We start from the raw sequence: 25,358 nt of genomic DNA, 5'->3' as shown, positions 1-25,358 counted from the left end.
AGACATGGTACGTGCAGGACGTGATTGAACAATGTAGACCTACCTCTAGCTAGGGAGGCGCGCAAACGTTTGCGGTTTGATGTAATTCACGATACAGGCTCGCATAGGGGTTCTCGGTGGAATTGACTTTTTCACTTGATAAGGATGATAACGACGGTTTCCCCACTTCTTGGGTAGATGAGGCTGGTTTGGTATTCATACGAGTAACGAGACCAGGGCATTTTCAAGTGCCCCAAGGTGGCGAAGCGGCACCCCTTGTCCTTTTGTATGTTTTTTTTGAATCGGTTTTATTGTCCTTCGGGGTCGAAGACCCTATGTAGGACATAGCCCTATTCGCAGGGAGCTTTTGTATGTTTGCAGCTGGGGATTGCAGGTACGGCAGTTGTGGCCGAGAACCTCGTCGCCATCGTAGCCTGCAAGGCAGTGGAAAGTAGAGCCTCTAGGCGATGAGGCAGTTAGCACAGGGCGAAAGAACAGAAATTATAAAACAAGCTCGCAGGCCATGATTCAGGTTAGGGACGCAAGAGAACGAAGAAGTTGAGAGACGAGATACTGAGAGGGTACGGGTCGGATATTGGGAAGAGACAGCCGAGAGAAGACGCTGGACCACAACCACAACAACATTCAAACAGACAAGCACACAACTACAGAGAATGCGTAGTGAGATAAGTAAAGGGAAAGAGAACGAAAAAAAACTAATATCAAAAATGGAGACCAAGGAAGTGGAGCAATTGGCTGTAATGTTGAATTTGAGGATGTCGGCAGCTGAAAATGGGGAAGGGGCCTAATGATGGAGATGGAGCTGCCATGAGTGGAGGATTGGGGCGGGAAGTGTGAGTAGTCAACGCTGGCATAATGTTTCGACCGAGAAAAACTATAGAAAACATGGTCCTCGATTACAAACCAGGAGGAACCTGGGCTATCAAAAAACAAGCTGGGAGGACCTCTGCAGCCATGAGGAGCCAGGAGGTCGACTAGGTACATGATCTCAAGTATCTGAAACCGAAACACAGTCGCAGCCCATTGTCATGATCGCTGCAGGCATCAGAGTGTCACTGACTCTGGCATCAATGTCTACTGTTAGGTATCTGGAATAGACTAAAGTTAGAATAGATGATGAAATATTGGTAGAGTTCAAGTGATGTTGAAGTGCACCAGTGCCTTTCTTTCGTGCGGTTATAATACGATTTTTAACTGAATGTGCCCTCTTCGGACGAGAATGCTGAGGTTCTGAGCCTACTGGCACAGTGCCGGATCGATCGAAGTAGTCCCAGACCTAGGCCTAAGCAGCGGAGTGCGGCAGAATTCACGGTACGAATGTGACAGCTGATGTGTGATGACTAATCAAGTCAGGTCGGAGTTTGAAGAACTTAGGTGTGATCAAATACTTTGGTCGATTCGGCTTGCCATTTCGCAAAGTATGTGGGTAAGTCTCGTCGTCATCCCTTCTCATAGAAAGGATACTGACTAGGCAGGATAGACCGAGCATCGAAATCCCGAGGGAAGGACATACTGGTTTAATACCTGGCACTCGTGAAAGTGTCTGGGAGAAGCCAGATGGTGCGTATCGAGGTTTTGTCTGTCCAGTCCTGCGCTGAATGTAAATTGTTTAGACTTGAAGACTCCATTTGAGGTGATTCAATATTCTGCCCTCTAGCCGTGTGCTCATACTCACCTGTCACTTCAGAAAGCTCTCGGGGAGACAAAGTGGAAAGAATACTTCTCCGGGGGCAGGAAGTATTATTATAATGTATGTCCAACGATAAAGATCCTTCTCATCAGTGTTTAATCTACTTGAACAGACTGAATCAAAAGAATCAAAATGGGACATGCCAGACGAGCTGCTCCTACTCCTGGAAAAAGTCGAGAAGGAGAAGCAAAACAGTCAACTTGTGGTTGCTGGCTCCATTCCGTATGTCCCTAACCTATTTCCCTGCACTTTCTTCTTACCGTTTGATTACAGCACACCATCTGCTTCAAATCCTGCTCCGACAGCCCCAGCGCAGCCTGACGGCACCGTAGCCCTCGCAGGCTCTGGCGCGCTTCCCTTCAGTAACACAGGTGTTCTCCCTGCACGGCCGAACCTTCCGGATGACCCTACCATTCCTCACAACGGTTTCGCCACCTTTGAGGAGGGTGAGAAAGCTTTTATGCATCTCTTGCGCAAGGCGGGCGTTGACGCAGACTGGACATGGGACCAGACTATGCGCACCATCATCACGGATCCGTTGTACAAGGCCTTGAACTCACTAGCTGAGAAGAAAGCAACTTGGCAGAAGGTGCATTTCCCTCGTTCACGGTATAACATATTACTTAATTGTCGTGACATGCACAGTACACAGATGGTCTGCGTCAGAAGGAAGAAGAAGAGCGTGAAGCACGGCTTTCGAAGCTCCGCCCAGCTATACGCAACATGCTCAAGGGCAATCCGAGCGTGTTTCATTACACTACGTTCGCTACTGCGGATAAATTGTTCTCGCAGCATCCCATATGGCAGCAAGCTCGTATCGAGGCTGAGCGAAGGCTGATATTCGAGGAGTACGTGGCAGAGCTCAAGCAACGTGAAGTGGTGCGTTCTTTTTTACTCTCCTGGTCGCGAAATGCATCCTCACCCACACTCGCATCCACAGCAAGAAACCCGTGCTGCGCGCACGCGTGCGACCTCCAAAGTCGTGTCTCTTTTCAAAGAACTCGATGTGGATGTCCTCACACGTTGGCGCAAGGCCCACGAAATGGTCACTGAGTCCCCCGACTGGCAAGCTGATCCCGAGCTGCGCAAGCTTCCTACGCTAGACATCCTCCTTGCGTTCGAAGATTACTCGCGTGTCAAAGAACGTGAGTTTGAAGAGCAGATGCGTCGCGCACAAGTTGAGAAGACACGCGAGGAGCGCAAAGCCAGAGAGGCGTTCAAGGCATTGCTGCAGGACCTCGTGACTGCTGGAAAAATCAAGGCGCGCAGCAAATGGCGTCATGTTTACCCGACTTTTGCTTCTGATCAGCGATACCTCAATATACTCGGCAAGCCTGGATCGAATCCCTTGGAACTCTTCTGGGATGCTGTCGACGCACTTGACCAGAGGCTCGATGCTAAGATCGCTGTTGCTGAGGAGTGTGCCAGGCGTGGCGATGACCCCAATACCATGGATGTAGTGAAAAGTGATAAGGAGAAAGAAACTGTGAGCGTGGTGAGCGTGCAGACGACATTCGAAGAGTTCAAGGCTCGCGTGAGGAGGGATCCCGACAGCGTAGGTAAGCTCAGGGAGGATGATTTACGCGAGGTGTATGACACGGTGTGTTACTTTTCAGTGTGTAGATAACGAGAGTGCTCATGAGTCTGGTAGGTCCACGATCAAGTCGTGAAGAAGCAGAATGAAGAAAAGCGCCGCGCAGAGAGGAGGCAGAGGCACCTGCAAGATGATCTTCGCTACGCGATGAAGAAGCTTCCCGAGCCGCTTGACATCACGTTGTCCTATGAAGCTGTGCGTCTTTCGTGGCCCTCCTTTAACATCAGATATTAATTTAAATCCTTCTGCAGGCTGTCCCCTTCATCGAGAACCTCCCTGAGTACAAAGCCCTAGACGATGAGGAGGGTCGACGTTTAGCCTTTTTCAAGTTTGTGAAGAGGCAAAAGGAACGACTACGTGAGGCTCTGTCGGAAGATGGTGCTTCAACCACGAGTAGACGTCGCAAGGACCCCGAGCGCGAACGTGAGCGGGATCGTGACCGTGACCGCCGCGATGACCGTGACAGAGAGAGAGACCGCGAGCGAGATCGTGAGCGGGACCGTGAGCGGACAGGAGACATCACCATCGCGAGGACCATGATGGGTACCATGGGCGTGACAAGGATGGGCATGGCGAGCGGGAAAGGGAAAAGGACCGTGAGCGTGACAGAGAGAGGGACCGTGAACGTGAGAGGGAGAGGGAAAAGGACCGTGAACGTGAAAGGGAGAAGGACAGGGAAAGAGACAGAGATCGCGAGCATAAACGGCATTCGCGAGACGAGCGGGATGGTAAGGATGAACGCAAACGTAGGAAAGGTTCGAGGGAGCGTGGTTATGGGCGGACTGATGCGCCTCCATACGGTGATGAGGAAGAGGCTGATCATGTAGGGGATAAACCTGAACAGAGCAGAGAACGGAAACGGGGCTCTGATAGGGCACATAGTGAACGCGCTGAAAAACGTGCTCGTTATGATCCTGATATAGATTCTAGGGAAGAACGCGGAGAACGATCCCGGAGGGCGGAAACGCCTGAAGAAGGGGAGATATGATACTTATACACTGCATTTTTAATATTCACTGACTTCAGTTTTCTCGTGTGATCATTCAGATTAGAAAACAAAACATTATTAGTAGTGCTCAGACTAATGCTATGGATTCGAAGGCTCGGGGAACTCAATGGAGCCTATACGCAGACGAGTGTATGGATGCTTGTTCTTGATCGTCTTCTGGTAACCCTTTCTACGCTTCTTCTTGAACACCACCTCCATTTTGCCCTTGGTATGCTCGACTACGGTAGCTTCAACCTTGACGCGACTTGGGGATATTATGGGATCACCGCGAAGGGTGTAATCCCGTGAACCAACTTCATGTATGTCCTGCAACGCCAACACATCGCCAACATGTACGTCTTTAAGATGCGGGACTGTGAGTAAGTCCCTGGGTGCGAGGAGATATTTACGTCCTGCGAGAGACGCGACAATGTATTGCGAAGGCTGGGAGCGGATAAGAGAAAACGCGGCACAAGTGTTTTTCGGAAGCGCCGCCTGCGTCGACACCGAACATGACGCCACTAAAAATCATGTCAGAAAGCACTGCAAATATGTAAAAAATGACAGACCGCGTCTCAGATTATTTGATAGCCAATTGCGAATTTGCCAACTAGCCATGGCGAAATGAAGACTAGCAGCTGTTTTCAAGTAAAGACTACGTGACCGCGTGACACCGTGACACGGAGAGCTAATTTAGTCGGAGATTTAAATTAAGTCTGTTCCGAGAAATTCCTTTAACACCGACTCTGCTCGTTCCTTCTCATCCAATTCTTTCCTGTCGCGACAATGCACAGAATCGCTCTCCAGAACTCGGCGCGCAGAGCTGCCTTTGCCGCTGCTCCCAAGGTCCTGCTTTTGCCGTTTTTTCCTACTCAATTCCATGCTCATACAACTTTTTTATGTTCAGAATGTTGCTGCACTTGCTGCCCGGTCATATGCCACCGCAAAGCCTGGTGCGTACTCCTTTATAGCGTGTCCTGCTGTGTTTGACGTGTATTGGAACTTCCCGGTGTCATTTATTACATTGCGTGCCATAAACAGCCGCGTCCGAGGTCTCTTCAATACTGGAGTCCCGTATCGCTGGTACCGCCATTAGTGGAAACGTCGAGGAGACTGGCCGTGTCTTGAGTGCGTAGTCGCGGTGGTCATTGTCAGTCAATTAGTCTCATAGCATTCGCAGGCGTCGGTGACGGTATTGGACGTGTCTGGGGTCTCAAAAATGTCCAGGGTAAGTCGTACATCTCGACCATTCATTCCATGCAAATGACCTGGTTCGCAGCCGAGGAGATGGTGGAATTCTCGTCTGGCGTCCGTGGCATGTGTCTCAACTTGGAAGCCGACAACGTCGGTGTCTCCATCTTCGGTAACGATCGTCTCATTAAGGAGGGCGACACTGTCAAGCGTACTGGTCAAATTGTCGATGTTCCCGTTGGCCCAGGTCTTCTTGGTCGTGTCGTTGACGCTCTCGGTAACCCAATTGACGGAAAGGGTCCTATTGAGGCTGCCGAGCGGAGGCGTGCCTCCCTCAAGGCCCCCGGTATCTTGCCTCGTCGTTCCGTCAACCAGCCTATGATGACTGGTCTTAAGCCCATTGACGCCATGGTGCCCATTGGTCGTGGTCAGCGTGAGCTTATCATTGGTGACCGTCAAACTGGAAAGACCGCCGTCGCAATCGACACCATTCTCAACCAGAAGCGATGGAATGATGGCAAGGATGAGGACAAAAAGCTATACTGCGTCTACGTCGCTGTCGGCCAGAAGCGTTCGACTGTCGCTCAGCTTGTCAAGACCCTCGAGGAAAACGACGCAATGAAATACTCTATCATTGTTGCTGCTACCGCCTCAGAGGCTGCTCCCCTGCAGTACCTTGCGCCCTTCTCTGGTTGTGCTATGGGCGAGTGGTTCCGTGACAACGGCAAGCATGGTATGCTGTTATTCGCTTCTTCGGGCGAACTCGGTACTGAGAACTACGTTAGCCCTCATCATTTACGATGACTTGTCGAAGCAGGCCGTTGCTTACCGTCAGATGTCTCTCCTCCTCCGTCGTCCTCCCGGTCGTGAGGCTTACCCTGGTGACGTCTTCTACCTCCACTCCCGTCTCCTTGAGCGTGCTGCCAAGATGAGCGACAAGTTCGGTGGTGGATCTCTCACTGCGCTTCCTATCATTGAGACTCAAGGTGGTGATGTCTCCGCGTATATTCCTACCAACGTAGGTGATATTAGCTCAGCGTCACACATTTATTGATTCCCATTTCGCGTATAGGTCATTTCGATCACTGACGGTCAAATTTTCTTGGAGGCTGAGCTCTTCTTCCGTGGTGTGCGTCCCGCCATTAATGTCGGTCTCTCCGTGTCTCGTGTTGGTTCTGCTGCCCAAACGTTTGTATCTCGTTATGTTTTTTGTATGACATCCTCAACCCAATCTTCTCTGCCTATAGGAAGATCATGAAGAAGTTCGCCGGTTCTCTTAAGTTGTACCTTGCCCAGTACCGTGAAGTCGCTGCCTTCGCCCAATTCGGTTCAGATCTCGATGCTTCAACACGTTTCCTCCTCTCCCGTGGTGCACGTTTGACTGAGCTCCTCAGTAAGCAAATGCGTTCGATGATCTACAAATATAACTCATGTCTTTTAATAGAGCAAGGCCAATACCAGCCCCTGCCTACCGAAATCCAGGTGCCCATCATCTACGCTGGTGTCAACGGTCTCGTGCGTAACCTATCTTCTAAGCCTCACCTACTGCTCACTGATCTCTATCACGCAGCTTGACTCCATCCCTGTTGACAAAATCACTTCATGGGAAGCCGAATTCCGTTCACATCTGACTGCCACCCAAACTGTGCTTCTGGAAGAGATAGCGACTGGCAATGTTACCCCCGAGATGGAAGCAAAAATCAAGAAGGTCGTCGAGGACCACGTCTCGTCGTTTACCTCCTCGTAGATTAGATATCCTTGTGTATCTCTCCCGGTTATTGTTATAATGGACACGCACTAAAGTCCTATCGCGAATACCATGATTATTTTCGCAGCGCGATTGTGATATTGTATATAAGTCAGCAGCACGATGAGATACGAGGCCTGTAAGTGGGGTACATCGAATTCGGCAGAGTTGGAAACATGGTAAAATTAATTTCATTCTGCAACTCCTGTTTCGCTCTCATCTTCGTCGTCATAGTCTTCGTTTTCGCCCATGGACTCCTTGAGCTAGATTACGTCAGCATTACTGTTCTGGGAAGTACAAGTACGCACCATCTCTAGTAGTTCATGACACTCGTTCAGGTGTGCCATGACGATACCCTGTCCTTCGGGAACATTTCCACCTACGCCCACGAATCTGCCGTCTTTCCGCATAGAGTCGATCTGGTGCAGGGCCAGTTGATACTATGAAAAATGAGCTCGCTGATACCAAAAGAATCGAAGAACCGGAAACTCACGGGGTAGAGGTCCCGAGGCGTAAATGGACCACCAAATTTGTATACTTCGTTGAGACACTTCTTCACTGTGGAGAGTTTATTGGCCTACATGCGATGTATGAGAAACAGAATCGAGGACAGATGGGAGACAGACGCACGATGGGGATGAGTTCCTCGGATACTGGCTCGCTCGACGATAACAGACGGTAGATAAGACCATAACACCGTCTCAACAAGTACAGCAGAACCTGCACATCTGTGAATAGTTGCACTTGCCCCAAGTACAGGCACCACTCACATACTGTCCTGGTGGCCTATTACCCTCTGTATCGACAAACTTGCCATCAATACGCATCTTGTCGATCTCCTGCAGGCTCATCGAATAATTGTAGAGATCTGTCTCGCGGAGACTCCATCTATGCGTGAGGACGAGGTTCTCCAGTTCCGCGCGCAGCTCGTTCAGGCGGTCATGAATGGGCTTGAGAGAAGACGCTACGTTCTTTGACTCATCCTGCGCTTTAATTTGCTGCAGGATGTCAAAACATTCTTCGATGAGGGAGGTGCAAAGCGCTTGAGAAGCTGGCATGGTTCCTCCTGGGCCAAGAAATTTTCCGTCGACACGTTTGCTGTGAAGGTGTTGAAGAAGGAAGATGCGGTTTAGTTGATGGCGCACTCACGAATCAATCTTACGCAGTTCCTCGGCCAGAGACTTTATTTCGGCTTTGTGTGAGCCCTCTTTGGCAGCCAGCGCAACGAGTTGTCTGCGAATCGTGACGAGGCGTTCATGAATGGGAACCAGCTCTACTGAGAGCACCGACAGGGAATCTTGAAGTGATCGCATGATAACATCTTTAGAACCGCAGCACACATTTAGTGACTTCAAAAAGGATATTCGGAAATGAAGACGTACCACATTCATTGAACTGGCGCTCCAGGAGCTTCGTCATAGCTTCGGGGTGCTTGCTGCTCTCAGCATCTTGTTGTACTATGTGTCGGAGCTCGCTTAGTCTCCGTTGGAAAGGGGCTAGGTCCGATTCATTGTAGACTCCTGATTCTTCCATGTGACTGAGGAATTGCTGTGCATGACAAATAAAGATCAGTACGAATCTTCATGCAGCAGACGGATGTCTGAGGACATCGTGACATTATGGAATGCGGTGGGTAATAGCCGGCTGGATCTCCACAACGCAGGGCGCTTATCATCCGCAGTATTAATGAAATGGTAGAGAAATGAAATACTGACCCTCATGGAGGCCAGCTGTGAGTACACAGCGGGGCATTCCTTCGTTCGCCCCAATGTAAGATAACACAAGGAAAGGAGGCTGAACACATCGGCCAGTGTTGTATCCACTCGATTGTTGTAAGTTGTGTTGTCGTCACGAACATCGTTGAGTTTTGTGACTATCGGAGAGAAATATTCAAAATGAGATAAAATAGTACTTTGAAAGAAAGAAAGAATTATAGCTACCTTGTTTAACGACGGCCTGGTAAAGGGCATTCACATCTGACGGCTTGATAAACTCGGCACGGTCCCTCTTCAGGGCAGTAAGCCGGTTTCGTATGCTGCGGTGGGTAAGGGTTCGTTGCACGCATAGCAATAAGAGCGCAAGAGCGCACCAGACTTACTTGATCACGGCCTCGAGGATCGGTAGTTCTGATATAAGAATGAGTCAGTGAAGCCCGGGATCAAAAGTATCATCTGCCACTTGCCCTCTTGCGCGACCGGTGCGCTCATCTGTACGATTCACGGTTCTTGCTCGTCGTCGAGTACGTTGGACACTGATTGTATTTCTTCAAGGAACAGAGACGCCAGCAAACCAGCCTCGTCTCAGCTTAACCAGATTTGACCTGTCATGATCGGAAAAGGCAAGTGCTTGCTTTCTGGTCGATTTCAGGTTTCCCACGATATCATCCCATTTAAGCTGACTGTGGCTATTGGCAGTGCCCAGCAAGGTGCCCGTCCAAGTTGGTTTCCTTCCTCGTTCATCATTACCACTGTCTACACCATCTGTACATCCATCGAACACAATGGAGAAGATCAAAGAGGTCGGCAGCGATCGTTTGCGTACATTCGATCTTACTGAACATGCGCTTGTAGAAAATGAACCAGCTGCGCTTGGAGGCAGACAATGCGGTCACTCGCGCTGAAGAAGCAGAAGGCAAGAACAAGAAATATGATCAACTTATCCTTGAAAAGGACCAGGAGATTACTTCGATGACCCACAAGATCTCTGTTCTTGAGGCGGAACTTGACAAGGTAGATGCGAAACTTGCGGAAGCCAAGGCTTCACAGGACGAGGGAGAATCATTGAGAAGCACGAATGAGAACCTTACGAGAAAGATTGCGTTACTGGAGGAGGAACTTGATGCTGCTGAGAAGAACGTGAAAGAAACGATGGAGAAGTACGTTGTAGCCACTACCATCATCTGTTATCAACGACTAATTACCTATTCAGGCTGCGGCAAGTGGACGTCAAGGCAGAACACTTCGAGCGCCAAGTTCAACGGATCGAGCAAGAGCGTGATCAATGGGAGAAGAAGTTTGAGGTATCTCGATGCGCTCTACGCTGTTAGACATGCCAACTAACACTCTTGCACAGGAAATGCAACAGAAGTACAAGCAGTCCCAAGCAGAACTGGACAACATGGTCGCCAACATGGAGTCACTGTGATCTGCTCCTTTATGCCCCCCGCGCTCTTCATATAGAGCTTCGATCTTGGCTATCTCATACCACAGCCTGCACGGTCACGACTTTCTACGCGACATTCTCATAATTTTTCTACCAGGAATAGTGTTTGATTATTTAACTGGATGAACTCTTGCCCTAGATCCTTTGGCTGATCTCGCGATCCGGCACTCTTTGTTCTTAGTAAGTTCCTTGTTGAAGTGTTAGGGGGTTCGCAAGTCATGATTACATAAGTTGCAAGACATTTATTTTGTTGGCACGTGACTAGACGCGTCTGGATTTCTGCAAGTCATCGATTCTTCCATCAGAATGACCAGCTGGCAGCCGACATTCACAAACGTGTGGACATCGCATGCTCTTCTTCAGCGCGACATTTGGGACCACAACACAGGAACAGACATATTGTTTGCTACTTACCGCGTACAAGGTGACCGTTTTTATCAACCGCGTGAAGCAATACCAGGCAGTTGGTGTCCACTGAATATAAGCCAATATGTTGTCCGCTTTGATGACAAACACTTTCTCCTTTCTTAATTCCCGGAGAATTTCATCAATACAGATGGAGCCGGTCCTAGCTCACTCGCCTGCAAGTCACCAGTTATCGTCCGAGGTTTATGTATCTTGTGTTTCTCGATTCTCAATCCTATCATGTATCGCCCGATACTGTATTCACGTTCTGCTGTTGCTTAGTTGGGCTCTATACTTAGGTCTCCCTCTCATTCGTCCATTTGCAACAGTGCCTCAGTGCTGAGTTTGGCTTATCATCTCCAGGTCGTATTTGGGACTGCGTGGACGTTCTTATCGAAGTGAGGAACTACTTATCTATGCATTCTTATTATCAAAGTGCATCACCTGGTTAATCGTTGTTGACATTCAACTATTGTTAATGTCCTCTTCCTCAGGTGAGATACTGAATAAGCTCAATTTCATAATCGACAACGCATCACCGGCCAATGCTACATATTGTATCTAAATTATAATGATATTCATACAACCAAAACTTTATTCCTCCTTAAAGTTCAGCGAGACGGAATTCACGCAGTGTCGTTCGTCGGCTGTAGAGGTTGTGAGGCCCAGATCAAATTATGCAAGATAGAAAGGAGCGTACTTGGCGTATCGAATCCTTCTCCCTTGAACACATGCCCGAGATGGCCACCGCATGCGGTACAGGTAATCTCTATCCTAGTCATAAACATTGACCGATCTTGATGCCTACTAACGGCACCAGGGATCGCTACGATGAACCATGAGAGAGAAGATGGCTTTTCCAGAATGATAAATTACCATCAAAGAAAGCGGGCCATCCGCAGCCGCTGTTAAACTTCGTGCTGCTCTTGTATAGTGGAGTCCCACAGCCAGTACAGGCGTACACGCCTGGCGCGTCATGGTGATTGTAGTTCCCTGTGTCGGGTGCCTCTGTTCCCTTCTGACGGAGAATTCTAAACTATCTCCGACGCAAGGAGTGAACATATGTCTAATGTGTAGATTGGAGAACACACCTGTTCTGGAGACAAGATGGCACGCCATTCGTCTTCAGACTTGGAGTTAGCGCCCATGGCGAAGGAGGATTGATGGAAACGATATTTGAAAGTCAGGAAAGAGGCTCTTCTGATGCCGGTGAAAGACGCAACAGACCTGTGATACCGCAGTAGACTGGCAGGGTTTGCGATCATATGAATGTGCTGGCAATGGCTGAGCAAGATGCTGACAATGACGTCAGGTGACCAGCCAAAAAGGGTCGGGAAATTTCATGTTTCATTTATGTAATTTCCTTTGCAGCAACATTTATTATATACTCAGTGATGCATTGATGCCGCCAGCTTCTGGGTATTATTGTTCCCTAATGTTCCAAGAGAAAGCTCAAGCAACTTGTCCGACGTGCATTGAGTAATTGCAGCTGTTCGCAAAACTACTGCCAATCGCAAAAATTTTAAAGGAAATCGATAGTTTGTGGAGTCTGGACGCTCGTAGTCAGCTTCCTGCAGCAACTTGTACACATTTTTCAGGCGCTGTAAGCCCTTACTACTACCTCTATTATGTGTCATACACACCTATTTGCTATGAAAGAAAGAAAGAAACTTGGTCCAGTTCAGAAAAACCACAGTCCTCAAAGATCACAGCAAGACCGTGCTGCACGGTCTTGCTGTGATCTTTGAGGACTGTGGTTTTTAACGGCAGTAGCCATGATAGAACAAGGAGTAGATGGTGATACTCATCATGTGGCGGATCAGTGGCACATATGTTGTCCTCCTGGCAGCGACAGTCATTTGACAGCCATACGTCAAATTGCTTGACACTCGTTACGTGGGCTGCTCTTAAGGACAATGTGCCATCTCTGAGAAATCTCATCGATCTCATCAATCGCTACAACCTCGCGGAGTATAACCTGGGAATGTGACTTGTGACACTAAGTTATGTACTATAGCACCATTACCGGAGTTTGAACTGAAGCTGTAACCCTTTATAACCTGCATAAATGAGGTTTGACAGTAACATTGCGGATTGGTTGGAGGTACGGGCGTAATTATGGTTACCGCGCTCATCACGACTTTCTAGCTCTGCGAGTGGATCCAGAGACCCACGAATGTTCGATCAATGATATATTGCTGATACAGCACTGCCGACTAGACATAATGAACACGCTACCACCTACAAATCAATGTCATTGAGACGGTAGCTGATTGGTATCCGAGTCAGTAAGCCAACACGAGGGGTCTATCATCTTCATCGTCGTTAAACATCGCATGATGACATTGGCAGCGAACATGACGAACCTCCATCCACCCCATTGTTCAAAGCTGTTCCTTTCAATTCTGAATCAAATGACACTATACTTCGGTTGAAGTAATAATTATTCCAGACAATCGTGCAGCTGGGAGTAGGAGACGACGGTCTACTTTGTGAGGGTTTGGGTGTGACTGAGATATCAGGAACCAGTTCAGTTTATATATGATGGATGATGATTTTGAAAACATACTGGTTTGACTATCATCATCATCATCATCTTCGTCTGCTTCTCTAGAGTTCTTTATTCGATTCAGGGCCACAAGGACCTGTTGCTCTTCTTGTTCATTATGTACCTCCACATTCAGGCCTCGAATGATTTCGTTTGGAGGAAGATTGGCGACTGAACCACTACATGTGAGATGTGGACGAAGGGAGAGAATGATCGCACCAACCTGGAAGACCGCCTTTGTCAAGAATATGCTTAGTATCTTGTCATAGAATGCGAAGATGATACATACCTTCTACCACTTCACGTGGATTCTCCTCACAAACAGAGACATGACTTTGCGCAGGGTCCTCCCTGGGACTCCCCGATGCTGTTCGGGAGACTGGAGTCAGTAGGGGAACTTACTCTTCTTGATACATACCTTCTTCCACTTCCCGTGGATTCTCCTCACAAACAGAGACATGACCTCGTGCAGGCTCCTCCCCGGGACTCCCCGATGCTGTTCGGTAGATTAGAGTCAGCAAGGAAGCTTGCTCTTTCCTTTCGACATACCAGGGTTAACACTCTTATCTGGTAGCAACCGTCTAGTTAGATCTTCTGAAGTTCGCTGTACTTTTATTCAACTGCTATTCTGAGATGCTTGTTATGCAGCTAGTCGACTTACTCTGATGCTCGCAAAGGTCTCATATGAGACTTTATAAAACCGGGCATCCTTGCGGACGAAAAGGTTAATTAGGAACTTGCGAATGGATTTCTTCTGCGTCAAAAGTTGGTCTCTTATTTTTTTCGCTCTGCAGAGGTCAATGAGCGAGGCCTTTGGGCTGAGTGAGTGAGCCTACTCGTCGTATTGACGCTGGCCAGTGGTATAAGCTCGATTGTAGGTGATTTTTTCAGGTTCTGTGAGGCGATCGTTATCCAATAGGTCGGCCAGCTCTTGCAGGGTTGACAGCGATGATTGTAGATAGTGTTCTCCCTTTTCGTACTTTGTTCGACCCTTCAGCTCGACAACGGTCATGGACGAGTTCGCAAATTGGCCCGCTGGACCCAGGGGCGTGCTGATCCGAATTGTCGTTGAAGATTTGGGGGATTCATTGGTTAGAACTAAAAATGACGGGAACTGGTGTAATATGTCCTGCTTTGACTCGGAGCTGCTTGGTTAAATATAAAAAACCATACACGGGCGATCAAAGATGGTAAGTCTAGATACGCGGCAAAAAGAACAAGCCGCAGAAAGATTATGGGAACATGGCAATGGCAGCTGCCGGTGATATGACTATTTGACGCTTGAGCTGCCTGAATCTTGTCAACCCCAAAAAATCATGTACATCATAATCCTTGAAGTAATGATTGCAATAGATAGAACAACAGCGAATGCAGTAGAACATCTTCGTCGTTCGGATAAAAGTTTCCTATCAGGGTAGATATGGATTGCTGAGTGCTGCCAGAACGAGCGATACAACTCACGATCGACAGCCTTGCCATTATGTAATTAAGCGGTAAGCTGGTTCTGAAGTCCGCGAAGTGCCGGGGTCCGAATTACCCATGTGGGTTCATACTTGTTCTCTTGCTTTGACACCTTTTACTTTGAGTTCATACCACAACTCAATCAGTTTCCTGAGGATGACCTCGACATCCGCTGCTCATTCACATCTTGCTGAATACGAGATTTGGTGGAGGGACCACTACAACTTCCTGGAAGAAAAAGGCTACAAGCTGCGCAGTCGCTACAGTCCGGATTGGGTGCCGTCTTGGACGAACACTAACAAAGTTGACATAAATTGCGAGGATGGAATTTCGTCACCGGTAGGTGCTTCGTTAATAGCAGTGCTGATCAATTACCATGCATCATCTAGCACTATCTTTTACTGGATGCACGGCGCACTCAAGACGGTGCTCGCGTATTACTTAAATGTATTGACGTATCGCGACACCCGTATGAGATAGAGATCGGCCGCTATTTTTCCCGCTCACCTCTCAGCGAAGACCCAGCCAACCATTGCGTGCCAATTTATGACGTTCTAGAGGTTCCCAATGCCGAACATCTTATGATCTTGGTCATGCCGTTACTTCGAAATGCTACGGATCCCTATTTTGACACAGTGGGGGAAGTTGTAGACTGCATCCACCAGCTTTTCGAGGTAAGGTCTTTATTCGCGGACTTCCGCTTTTCATGACTATTTCTTCTTCGCTTGAAGGGGCTGTGCTTCATGCACAGGCACCACGTTGCTCACAGGTACGTATTCAAGTTGTTCGAATGACTTATCTCACGACCTAAATAAAGGGACTGTATGCAACTGAATATACTGATGGACGGTAGTATGTTCATAGATGCGTGGCATCCAAGCGAACAATACATGTCGGAGGACCTCAAACGCGCAGCCAGGCATCGTACGCGCACGCAGTCTCCGCCACGATATTACTACATAGACTTTGGTATTTCCCGCAAGTACGAGGCGTCTAACACCAACCCATTAGAAGACCCCATCTTTGGTGGAGATAAAGATGTGCCTGAGTTCAAGGAAGACAATTTTAAACCTCGAAACCCATTCCCAACTGATGTTTGGTATCTTGGACATGCTATTCAAGAAACATTTCTTGACGTAAAGTGGAACAATGACTTCTCATTTTTCACACTCTGATTTGGAGCAAAACAGCGTTACTCAGGTGTGGAGTTCCTGAGCGGTCTGGTATCGGACATGATGCACTCGGATCCAGCACAGCGTCCAAACATGGACGAAGTTTTTTCTCGATTCCAGGTTCTACGCCAGGGTTTCAGTAAATGGAAATTACGTTCCCGGGTGGCTCATGAGGATGACGGCTCTCTTTTTGATTTCCTAGCCCACTGGGCACATCGCATTCAGTACATTGTACGCAGGATTTCCCCAACGCATACTTTGCTGTCATAGAGTGGACTCATTTGTAATCAGTCTCCTACGATGCATGAGTTTCCTGCTTTTAAGTCCTCGCAGCTATGGAGTTAGAGTTTCACGCTGACTTCACACCGCACGCCTCACTCCTTTATCGACGTTCTCTGGAGCTCTAGGACTAGAGTCATCTTACATCAATGATGCCAGATGACCCGTCGGGAAAAGTCAGGAAAGCCACGCACAACTGCAACAGCTCCGTGAAAGAAAGCAACGACTGTCTTCAAGTCCTGACTAGTCTAACTACAAGAAACCATCAGCTTTGTCAATCACAATGAGCCTTCATTATTATTATTCGACTACTGACAGCATTGAAACGCGAGATACTCGACTCAGGCTCGCATGTGCAATGATGGATGCGCACATCCCGTGCCTAGTATAGACGGAGGATACTCTTTCGTTCGTCTATTTCATCTCTACTGGCCTTTTGCCTTCCAAATGCTGGTGCCTGACGAACACGTCCAAGTTGCATAAAAGCTTCCCTGCACCCAAATTAAGGGACTCCATGAGGTTTGACTCAACAGCACGATTGTCGACCACAGCCAACCACAATTCAGTCCACCTTAGGCTAGATACGTGCCAGCACCAAGACGATCCGGATAAACATCTTCATTCATCATCGGTCACTTTTTCTCGCTGATTCGATCCAACCTGGACGATATTCCTCGACTCGCTTATAGACACTATTGATCTACCCATCAGTTTTCGTTACTGGAAGTTGGCACCAATCACATCACAGAGGTGTATATGAGCTATCTCATCATACATACTTTGCGAACACTTTCCCGTGTGCTACTGAACGGTGAGATCGAACCATAGAACCAGTCTGTTGTTGAGCCTGAACCCCGAAAACCGCCATTGTTCTGAAGGTCGCACAAGGTGCACTTCGTGGGGATGGTTCTCAGATGTACGGGAACGTAGATCGTTTCTGGAACGAGCAGGGTAATTGTGAATTTTGTCCCATCGTTCATTCGGTGACCTTCACAATGGCATTCCTTACACCAGATGCTCATCCTTGAATAGTAGGCCACTACCACGCAACACCGGCGTTGACCTTGCTTAAATGGCCTATGATTATATTCATGTTAGAAGTAACCCAATAGCGCCTGTGACATGTATGTGCCAACACCTACCAACACCTGCTACCATTTTGTCTTGATAGAAGGAATGACTACCTTCATTCTATTGGTCTACCTAAAGACAACCGTCTACTACATAGGGAGCATATCGGTTCGGCCTCATTCCCCGGCCAGCCGACATGCTCCCGATGGTCCTGTGTGGGCTGGGAGTAAGCTCATGGTGACCAGCCTGGTTTATACACCACAGACAAGTCGAGTGGCGAAGCCACTCAAGCACTTAATATCTCAGAGACGTGGTAAGACTCGTTGCGAGTCTAGGCCGAGAGGCGTTGTTGTTATTTGTGCATGTAGATGATCTGCAAGGAGTCAAATCATAAATGACTTGCAAGCAAGGTGATTCGATCATCGATCAACGATAGCAGCGCCTAGGCCTGGATATAGAACCCCGCACAAATGATAAAATGACTACGCACGAATGATGAGGCACAAATACAATCTCAGAAACGTCTTCACCACATCAGTGAATTGATGAGTCCGTGATATGGTAGCCGTGAGAAATATAGGGTGATATAATTCTTTTTTTTTTTTTGGACAAGCGATATGTATTGGTAGCAACTGACTAAGCCTAGTTCTACTTATACACGCTATAGCGGGGTTTCGGGGAAACTCCGGTCTGAGGGAAAATGCGTTTATGCACTCCCACGGTGTGCGGGGTGTGTGGGACTCATTACTGCCTAGGGGGCCTCGATCGTACAGGGCCTGGGTGGTCTAATACCCACTAAAACCTCGAGGGCGGTAGCCCAGTCTTTCTGAATTTGGGAGTTGGGGTTGATGTTGATGGTGTTTTCCCATGTATTTGTTACGAGTTTTGTGAATTTTTTTGGCGGATATTCTATCTAGTTGTAGTTTACTATTTATTTTGTTTGTCCATCTCTTTATTATGTTGTTGGTTGTGTGTTCTTTCGTTTATGGTACTGTCGCATCTGATGACCCATATTAGGTAAGCTGATTCTGAGATTAGAATTCTCATGAGTCTCGATGCACCATTGGTCTTGTCTCTTATGTTGATGTTCTTGTCTTCTTCATCGCTGTTTTGTCTGTTTTGTATGTTTTTCCTGAGGTTTAGGTTGCCGTATCCTAGTATTGTACCTAGTTTAATTTTTGGCCAGGCACCAAACTTTGTTGGCCATAGGTCTTTGGTGAGTTTCCATATGGTTTCTTGTGCATTGTTGGGGCATTCTAACATGATGTGCTCTAGTGATTTGATTTCTGCTTGGCACATTGCACATTTGGTGCGGTGTTCATATGTTGGGATGTTCAGCCAGTACTCACCAATTCAGTATGTGCTGTGTATTGCCTTGAATAGGAACTGTCATATGTTTTTCTGTATGTCTTTGTTTCAGGATCCTGACCATATAGTGCTATCATATTCCAGTTCTCCTGTGATCTCCTGGATTGCATATCTTGCAAGGTTGAGGTTACATAGTGTTGTCCTTCGTGGTGGGTTGTTCTTTTTATTTGTGATTTTAATTCCTTTGTATGCTAGGGATTGTGTTATTGATGAGATTTGCACTCCTTGTAGGTTCCATTCATTGGGGATTGTGAGGTCTACCCTATCTTTGGCTGTTTTGTTTGCTCCTTCTGAGGCTAGCCGGTCTGCATGTTCGTTCCCTTGGTCTCCGTTGTGTCCTTTTGTCCAGATGAAGGATGTCTGTGCTAATCTTTTCCTTAGGTGGTAGATTGTTGCTCTTAGGTATTCACTATTTGTGTTAAGAACCATGTTGCTCAAAGGAGAGAGAGACTGACTCAGAGGGGCTTGGCCTCAGCTCATATGCTGTGCCCCTTACCTGAGTATGTGCCCTTCATTTCATATGAGGTCTGATGATGGTCCAATGAAGTCCGGAGGAGTGCGGGAGAGTTCTGGAGGAATGCAGGAAGTGCTCAGGAGAGTTCCCACTGCAAGGTAATACTTCTACAGGAAACAGGATGGAAGGACAGGAGGACAGGATGACAGGAGGGCAGGATGACAGAGGACAGAAGGACAGGATGTCTGGAGGTATGAAGGACAGGATGTCTGAAGGTACAGAGGATAGGATGTCTGAGGGTTAGGAGGGCAGAATGTCCAAAGGACAGGATGCCCGGAGGTACAAGGGACAGGAGGTCTGGAGGTCTGGAAGGAATAGGGGCTACATCAGACTTTGTCTGATGTAGAAGCAAACAAAGGTAGACTACCCTAAGGTAGAGTTGGAGAGAACAGGGATTGGACCTAAGTCCAGAAAGAGGGTAAGTGCTGGAAATGCAAAGCTCTGGCCTAGGGAATCAATCCCTAGGCCTGATGAGTAGGACAGACTTAGGTGGACCAAAGTCCGAGAGAGGATTGGGCAAGTCTAAGTTGATATTCAAACTGAGGACTCTACAGGAGTTGTACAGGGGTTATATACTAGAGGATATCTGAGAGGATCAGTAAGCAATGGAGTAAGGCTATGTACAAGCATGTGGAAACACATTGGTAAGTAAGACGGAACATAAGTAAATGAACTCGGAGATGAAACTAGTACAAGGATCAATCAGCAAGACGGAAACAGAGATAACCGAGAATTGGAAAGGCAGAGATGCCTGAATGGGGATAGGCGCAGGATCTCAGATGGAGGGTGGGAATAGGTCCGGAGATAGTAACAGTTAATATCTGGAGGTCTGGAGATCTGGGGATCTGGAAGGCAGGGTGGAAACAGGACTGAGATATGTGAGGTGGTGGATGTAGTCCAGAATCTGAGAGGAGGTAAAGTCCAGATGTCTTGCTGGATGGAATGTGTGTAGGGTGGACAGGATAGGGGATCCAGGAATGAGTTGGATATGGGGTCTGGAAATAGGTTCGGAAAGCGTGGGAATATGATGGGATCTATGTCTGGCATATGGGATATGACAATTTGCGATTCTGATCCATCCTATCTTCTCCCATTGGTTGGTGTTTTTGGTAAGGCTGTCTATTATGTATCTTGAGTCTGTGATGAAGGTTATTGGAATATAGGGGTCCATTTGCTGTAGTGTGATCAGAATTGCTGTTATTTCTGTGATTTGGTTTGAGTGTTGGTTTCTGGGTATTTTTTTTTCATTTGTCATCTGTTGATATCCATATTCTGCTGCCAGATTTTGCATTGTATTTCCTGTTGTTTATGCAAGATCCGTCTGTGTATATGGTCATTTTATCTTCCAGTATGTTTAGGCCTCTCGTTGGGTTCTGTAGGTGGTGAGCTGGTCTTTTGGATTTTTTGGAGGGGTCGGTGAAAATTCTGAAGCAGTCTGTTAGTGTGGATCTGGTGGTGGAGTCGAAGATGATCTCTCCTCTTCTCCTTTTGTGGGCTTGTTGGTTCTTTTTCTTTCTGCTATGCGTGAGTGATAGTCTGTCTTTTTTGGGTTTTGTTTTAGTGTTGAATTTTGGGGTTATTTTGTTCAGGATTTCTTTTGCTGTTATAGTGCATTTATGTGGGTTTTCGCAACCTTTGTCTCTGTCTTTCTTACAGTATTTGCAGGTGCAGTGTCATATCCCACAATCCGGACCCATGTTCCATCATATTCCCACACCTTCCGAGCCTACATCCAGACCCCACTTCATATCCAACTCATTCCCAGATCCCCTTCCGCTGTGTGCTCCACACCTCAGCAGGATCAACTATGCTCTGGATTTACCCCTGAGCTCTGGACCATCAGATCTCCACTGCTAGCCTGATCCATACCCCCCTGTCCCATCCACCCTATGCACACTCCATCCAGCAAGACATCTGGACTTCACCTTGTCTTGGATTCTGGACTATATCCACCTTCTCATATCCCAGTCCTGTATCCACCTTGTCTTCTGGATCCCCAGATCTCTGGACCTTCGGATATTAACTCCGGAACTATTCCCACCCTCTGTCCAATATCCTGCGCCTATCCCCATTTAGACATCTCCGCCTTTATGGCTTTTGGTTACCTCTTCTTCTGTCTTGCTTATTGATCCTTGTATGAGTCTTCATCTCTGAGTTCATTGACTTATGTTCTGTCTTACTTACTAATGTGTTTCCACATGCTCGTACATAGCCTTGCTCCTTTGCTTACTGATCCCCTCAGATAGTCTCCAGTATATAACCCCTGTAGATACTCCTGTAGTTTCCTTAGTTTGAATATCATCTTAGATCCTGTTCTATTTGCCCAATCTTCTTCTGGACTTCAGTCCATCTGAGTCTTGTCCTTTTCCATAAGGCCTAGGGATGGATTCCCTAGGCTGGAATTCTGGACCTTTGGATTTGTCCCCTATGTCTCTGTCCCAAGTCTAGGGATTGCTTCCCTAGATTGGAGTCTTGCCTTTCTGGCACTTACCCTCTCTCTGGACTTTGGTCCACTTCCTGTCTCTCTGACTCTACCCAAGGGTAGTCTACCTCTGTTTGCTTCTACATCAGACTTTGTCTGATGTGGCCCCTATTCCTTCCAGACCTCCAGGTGTCCTGTCCTTTGGATGTCCCGCCCTCCATACCTTCATACCTCTGAACATCCTGTCCTGTCCTCTATCCTCCTGTCCTCCTGTCTTCTGGACCTTCAGACCCTTGGACCTCCTATCCTTCCATCCTGTTTCCTGTAGAAGTATTACCTCGCAGTGGGAACTCTCCTGAGCACTTCCTGCATTCCTCCGGAACTCTCCTGTGCTCCTCCAGAAGTCCTCTAGCACTCTCCACCAGAGTAGCCAGCCTCCAGAAATCCTCCGGACTTCATTGGACCATCATTAGACCTCATCTGAAATGAAGGGCCCATACTTGGGTAAGGGGCACAGCATATGAGCTGAGGCCAAGCCCCTCTGAGTCAGTCTCTCTCTCCTTTGAGCAACATGGTTCTTAACATGCAGTTTTTTCATGGGTAGTGCTTCTTTTTGTTGTTGGTTGTCTCGGTGTTGTTTGGTGCAATTTTTTTGCTTATTTTTATCAGGTGTTTTATTTTTTGGGCTTTATGGTTGTTTTGTAGGCAATGGTCTCTCTGTATGTGATATGTTTTTGGTGGGGCACCTAGGTGGTACCACACCAGTAGTTGTTTCTTTAGTTGTTTCAAGAGTTTGATTAGTACGAAACTAACATTGTATTTTTTTGCTATTTTTAGCATGCTTGTTATTTCTTTTGGGAGGTTTGTCATTCTCAGTCCTCTTGTAGGTGGGTCCCATGATTGCAGGAAAGTGTTTAAGTCTGATGTGTTGTTGATTCTGGTTGGTTTCAGATTGTTTATTATTATGTCCGCAAGGAAAGCCCATGCTGGGCGTGATGATGATAGGTCAAGGTAGGATTGGAGCCATGTTATTTTGATTGCTTCATTCCTGACTTTGATGTCTATGAGGTTTATCCCTCCTTCTTCTATTGGTTTTTGTAGTTGTTCCAGGCTAATTGGTGAGGTTTTTTTGTTGTTCCAAATGAATTTTCTCATTATCTTAATTATTGCAGTCTCAATGTTTTTTGGCATGCCTTGTGCCTTTGTTAAAAACTGTGTCATTCCTCCTATTATCATCTGTGCTATCAGTCATTTACCATCAAGGGATGGGTGTCCCTTGTTCCAGTGACTTAAGGATGTGCTGATTTTATCTAGGATTGGTTCCCATGGTGTGGTGTCATTTGTTTCGTTTCCTATCCATGCTCCCAAAGATCTTATGTGGTGTCCATCTGGGGCAATTCTAATGGAGTCATTGAGGGGGGTATCATTGGGGTGGAGTTTCTGTGTTGTAATGATGCATTCATGGTGAGTTTTTGATCCTATTGGTATTATTTCTGTTTTTTCCATGTTGAACTTAGCACCTGAGGCCAGACACCAGTAGTTTAGGATCTTTTCTAGGTCAGTGTACTTGTTGTTTTTGGTTAGGTATATTGTTGTGTCATTGGTATATAGATTTATTTTGATTCAGTGAGTGATTCCTGGGATATCATATCCTTTGATTAATTCAGAGTTTCTTAGTGTGCACACTAGGGGTTCAATAGCTAGATTGAAGAGGAGGCAGGAAGGTGGGTCTCCTTGTCTTACTCCTCTCATGGCTTGGAATGATTCACTTAACATGCCATTGATAGCTACTTTTGTGTGGGTGTTGGAGTATAGTACTTTGATGGTGCTAATGAACATTTGTGGGAGGTTAAATGCTCATAACATTTCTATTAGGTAGTCATGGCTGATTCTATCATAGGCTTTTTCTTGGTTGAGTGTGATCAGAGCGCCATCTTCTTCCATAATGTCAGTGTATTTGATCATCATCTTTGTGAGGCAGATGGGGTTGAAAATTGATCTGTTTGGTATGAATCCACTTTGGTCTGGGTGTATTAGTTTTGGGGCTGCCTTGGCAAGTTGCATTGCTAATGCTTTTGTTAGTAGTTTGTAATCTGTGTTTAATAGTGTTATTGGTCTGTAGTTGGTGATTTTGGTGCGTTCTTTCTTCTTATATATTGGGCACATCCATCCTAATGTGAAGTCAGTTTCTTCTTTGACTTCATTTTTTTGTATGTCATTTATAACTGTGGTAAGTGTTTTAATTATGTTGAAGCTCTGGATCTCTTGTTCGGTGTCAGATAGGTGTTTTTTGTGGAATCATTTCCATATTTTGTAAGGTATCCCATCTATGCCTGCTGCACTTCCTGACTTTGATGTGTACAGTGCTTCATGTATATGGTATTCTTCTAGGGGTTGGTTCAGGGGGGAGTCATTGTTATTGAATTTTTGTTGGTTTGGTATTTCATTCATTGTTTTTTCTTTTATTTCATTTCTTCTTTGTTGTATTGCAGGATGGGTCTCTTCTTGTTGTAGAGCTTTGTGGTGTTGCCTCACAATTTCTGCCATTTTTCTGGAGTGTGATGTGAGTCTATTTGTTTTTGGTATTTTCAGTTGGTATATTATATCTCTAGGTTTTTTCGGGGTGTTGATCTTGGACCAATACTTTCCAATTATTTCTCCTTCAGTGTTCCATTTTGCTTTTGAGCATAGTTGTATGTTTTTGAGTCTCTTTTTTTCTAGGTGGTTAATCTCATTTTCAAGCCATGCTTTTTGCCTTCTTGTGTTGCTGTTGGTGTCTATGTCATCGTTTTCTAGGGTGAGATTTATATCATTTTCTAGTTGCTTTATTCTGGTGTTGATTTTATATAGATGTTCTTTTGTCATTTTCTTTGCTTCCTGGTGGATTCTGACCTTAAAGTCTTCCCAGGCTGTTTGGATGTTTGATTCGTCTGTTTGGCTGTACATTTCTATTTTCTGTTGTATCATTTTTCCTAGATTGCTTATATTATTTATTAGTTTCTTGTTGTTTATGAGACCTAGTGGCCAGGACCATCTCCTGCTACCTATGTGCAGCATATTTGGGGGTGTGTATCAAACTAGTATCATTTTGTGGTCAGTCAGGATGGCTGATGTACATGTTGACCAGTCATGTAGGCTTTTATCATGCACTGGGGATGAGTATATTCTGTCAAGTTTTGAGTATGAGTTGGTGTTGCTGTAAAATGTGAAGAGACGGGATACTGGGTGCGTTTTTCTCCAGGTGTCATGTATGTTTAACTTTTCTCTTAGATCTCTCAGGGCATCAATTGCACTTTTGTTGTCTGGGCATGCGGGGGCTCTATCTAGCAGGTCCTCTGTTAGGTTGGAGTCTCCTAGCATGAGGTCTATCTGTTGAGTGTTTCTTCTGGTTTCTGAGTCTTTGATTGTTGTCCAAAAGTTACTGTGTTGGGTTGGGTTGTTTGGGGCATACAGTGGCTCAAAAAACTGTCCGCATGTTTTGACATTTTTCACTATCTATGATATTGTGTGAGATTGAACAAATGGCTCAAGGACATGCTTATACCACATTGTAGTATGGCTTCAGGGCTTTCATTTGAGCCCTACACCGTGGGAATCGGTGGAGATATGGTGGAGATACAAGGCTCACAAAATGGTGACTCATGCAGACAGTTTTTTGAGCACATATTAAAACTATATAAATCATCATTCATGACACCATAACAATCATGCCACCATTAAATAAATTATAAAGTGGTGTCATTATG

At 46.6% G+C, this 25,358-nt stretch overlaps 11 protein-coding genes across 11 annotated transcripts; 4 read left to right on the top strand and 7 right to left on the bottom strand.

Annotated features, from left to right (window-relative positions):
* Positions 1-1,420: 1,420 nt before the first annotated feature.
* On the top strand, positions 1,421-4,272 carry BJ212DRAFT_1483714 (uncharacterized protein; the record flags this gene model as incomplete). The annotated part of the gene is made up of 11 exons (XM_041340660.1): positions 1,421-1,426; positions 1,476-1,560; positions 1,614-1,633; positions 1,688-1,750; positions 1,803-1,912; positions 1,964-2,279; positions 2,336-2,569; positions 2,631-3,290; positions 3,342-3,479; positions 3,536-3,880; positions 3,931-4,272. 11 exons carry the CDS (start codon positions 1,421-1,423, stop codon positions 4,270-4,272), a joined length of 2,319 nt encoding a protein of 772 aa, XP_041190066.1.
* On the bottom strand, positions 4,062-4,890 carry BJ212DRAFT_1569882 (ribosomal protein L21-like protein; the record flags this gene model as incomplete). Its single annotated transcript, XM_041342034.1, has 3 exons — positions 4,062-4,084; positions 4,129-4,793; positions 4,842-4,890. The coding sequence occupies 2 exons, from the start codon at positions 4,888-4,890 to the stop codon at positions 4,372-4,374; spliced, it is 471 nt and encodes a 156-aa protein (XP_041190065.1). The 3' UTR covers positions 4,062-4,084; positions 4,129-4,371.
* Positions 4,891-4,943: 53 nt separating this feature from the next.
* On the top strand, positions 4,944-7,285 carry BJ212DRAFT_1374665 (ATP synthase F1 alpha subunit). The gene is made up of 10 exons (XM_041336414.1): positions 4,944-5,118; positions 5,180-5,225; positions 5,314-5,400; positions 5,453-5,500; positions 5,552-6,196; positions 6,249-6,481; positions 6,536-6,651; positions 6,711-6,856; positions 6,908-6,978; positions 7,034-7,285. The coding sequence occupies exons 1-10, from the start codon at positions 5,059-5,061 to the stop codon at positions 7,208-7,210; spliced, it is 1,629 nt and encodes a 542-aa protein (XP_041190064.1). The 5' UTR covers positions 4,944-5,058; the 3' UTR covers positions 7,211-7,285.
* BJ212DRAFT_1374655 (uncharacterized protein) lies at positions 7,286-9,540 on the bottom strand. The gene is made up of 10 exons (XM_041336413.1): positions 9,393-9,540; positions 9,309-9,336; positions 9,151-9,245; positions 8,926-9,083; positions 8,593-8,758; positions 8,360-8,531; positions 7,981-8,308; positions 7,841-7,930; positions 7,704-7,787; positions 7,286-7,650 (listed from the first exon to the last, which is right to left on the bottom strand). The coding sequence occupies exons 1-10, from the start codon at positions 9,415-9,417 to the stop codon at positions 7,474-7,476; spliced, it is 1,323 nt and encodes a 440-aa protein (XP_041190063.1). The 5' UTR covers positions 9,418-9,540; the 3' UTR covers positions 7,286-7,473.
* Positions 9,541-9,710: 170 nt separating this feature from the next.
* Positions 9,711-10,354, top strand: BJ212DRAFT_1448417 (tropomyosin; the record flags this gene model as incomplete). Its single annotated transcript, XM_041338538.1, has 4 exons — positions 9,711-9,728; positions 9,781-10,085; positions 10,139-10,229; positions 10,283-10,354. The coding sequence occupies 4 exons, from the start codon at positions 9,711-9,713 to the stop codon at positions 10,352-10,354; spliced, it is 486 nt and encodes a 161-aa protein (XP_041190062.1).
* Positions 10,355-11,239: 885 nt separating this feature from the next.
* On the bottom strand, positions 11,240-12,095 carry BJ212DRAFT_1374648 (SelR domain-containing protein). The gene is made up of 4 exons (XM_041336412.1): positions 11,869-12,095; positions 11,654-11,813; positions 11,478-11,603; positions 11,240-11,424 (listed from the first exon to the last, which is right to left on the bottom strand). The coding sequence occupies exons 1-4, from the start codon at positions 12,040-12,042 to the stop codon at positions 11,372-11,374; spliced, it is 513 nt and encodes a 170-aa protein (XP_041190061.1). The 5' UTR covers positions 12,043-12,095; the 3' UTR covers positions 11,240-11,371.
* Positions 12,096-12,837: 742 nt separating this feature from the next.
* On the bottom strand, positions 12,838-14,751 carry BJ212DRAFT_1374644 (uncharacterized protein). The gene is made up of 7 exons (XM_041336411.1): positions 14,162-14,751; positions 13,987-14,113; positions 13,875-13,929; positions 13,744-13,821; positions 13,615-13,692; positions 13,347-13,496; positions 12,838-13,287 (listed from the first exon to the last, which is right to left on the bottom strand). Exons 1-7 carry the CDS (start codon positions 14,335-14,337, stop codon positions 13,103-13,105), a joined length of 849 nt encoding a protein of 282 aa, XP_041190060.1. The 5' UTR covers positions 14,338-14,751; the 3' UTR covers positions 12,838-13,102.
* Positions 14,752-14,942: 191 nt separating this feature from the next.
* BJ212DRAFT_1277838 (uncharacterized protein) lies at positions 14,943-16,228 on the top strand (the record flags this gene model as incomplete). The annotated part of the gene is made up of 5 exons (XM_041331389.1): positions 14,943-15,125; positions 15,176-15,460; positions 15,518-15,555; positions 15,604-15,922; positions 15,977-16,228. 5 exons carry the CDS (start codon positions 14,943-14,945, stop codon positions 16,226-16,228), a joined length of 1,077 nt encoding a protein of 358 aa, XP_041190059.1.
* A 2,007-nt stretch (positions 16,229-18,235) lies between these two features.
* On the bottom strand, positions 18,236-18,571 carry BJ212DRAFT_1277665 (uncharacterized protein; the record flags this gene model as incomplete). Its single annotated transcript, XM_041331380.1, has 1 exon — positions 18,236-18,571. The coding sequence occupies one exon, from the start codon at positions 18,569-18,571 to the stop codon at positions 18,236-18,238; it is 336 nt and encodes a 111-aa protein (XP_041190058.1).
* A 1,863-nt stretch (positions 18,572-20,434) lies between these two features.
* On the bottom strand, positions 20,435-20,860 carry BJ212DRAFT_1277875 (uncharacterized protein; the record flags this gene model as incomplete). The annotated part of the gene is made up of 1 exon (XM_041331392.1): positions 20,435-20,860. A coding segment is annotated over one exon (426 nt), but the record flags the coding sequence as incomplete, so codon positions are not given.
* A 1,346-nt stretch (positions 20,861-22,206) lies between these two features.
* Positions 22,207-22,848, bottom strand: BJ212DRAFT_1277969 (uncharacterized protein; the record flags this gene model as incomplete). Its single annotated transcript, XM_041331400.1, has 1 exon — positions 22,207-22,848. One exon carries the CDS (start codon positions 22,846-22,848, stop codon positions 22,207-22,209), a length of 642 nt encoding a protein of 213 aa, XP_041190056.1.
* Positions 22,849-25,358: the final 2,510 nt, after the last annotated feature.

The sequence above is a fragment of the Suillus subaureus genome, assembly GCF_016647635.1.
Source record: "Suillus subaureus strain MN1 chromosome Unknown BJ212scaffold_29, whole genome shotgun sequence".
In the NCBI taxonomy this organism is placed as follows: domain Eukaryota; kingdom Fungi; phylum Basidiomycota; class Agaricomycetes; order Boletales; family Suillaceae; genus Suillus; species Suillus subaureus.
Note: the sequence above shows the minus strand (reverse complement) of the source record. Positions and strands in the feature narration are given on the sequence as shown.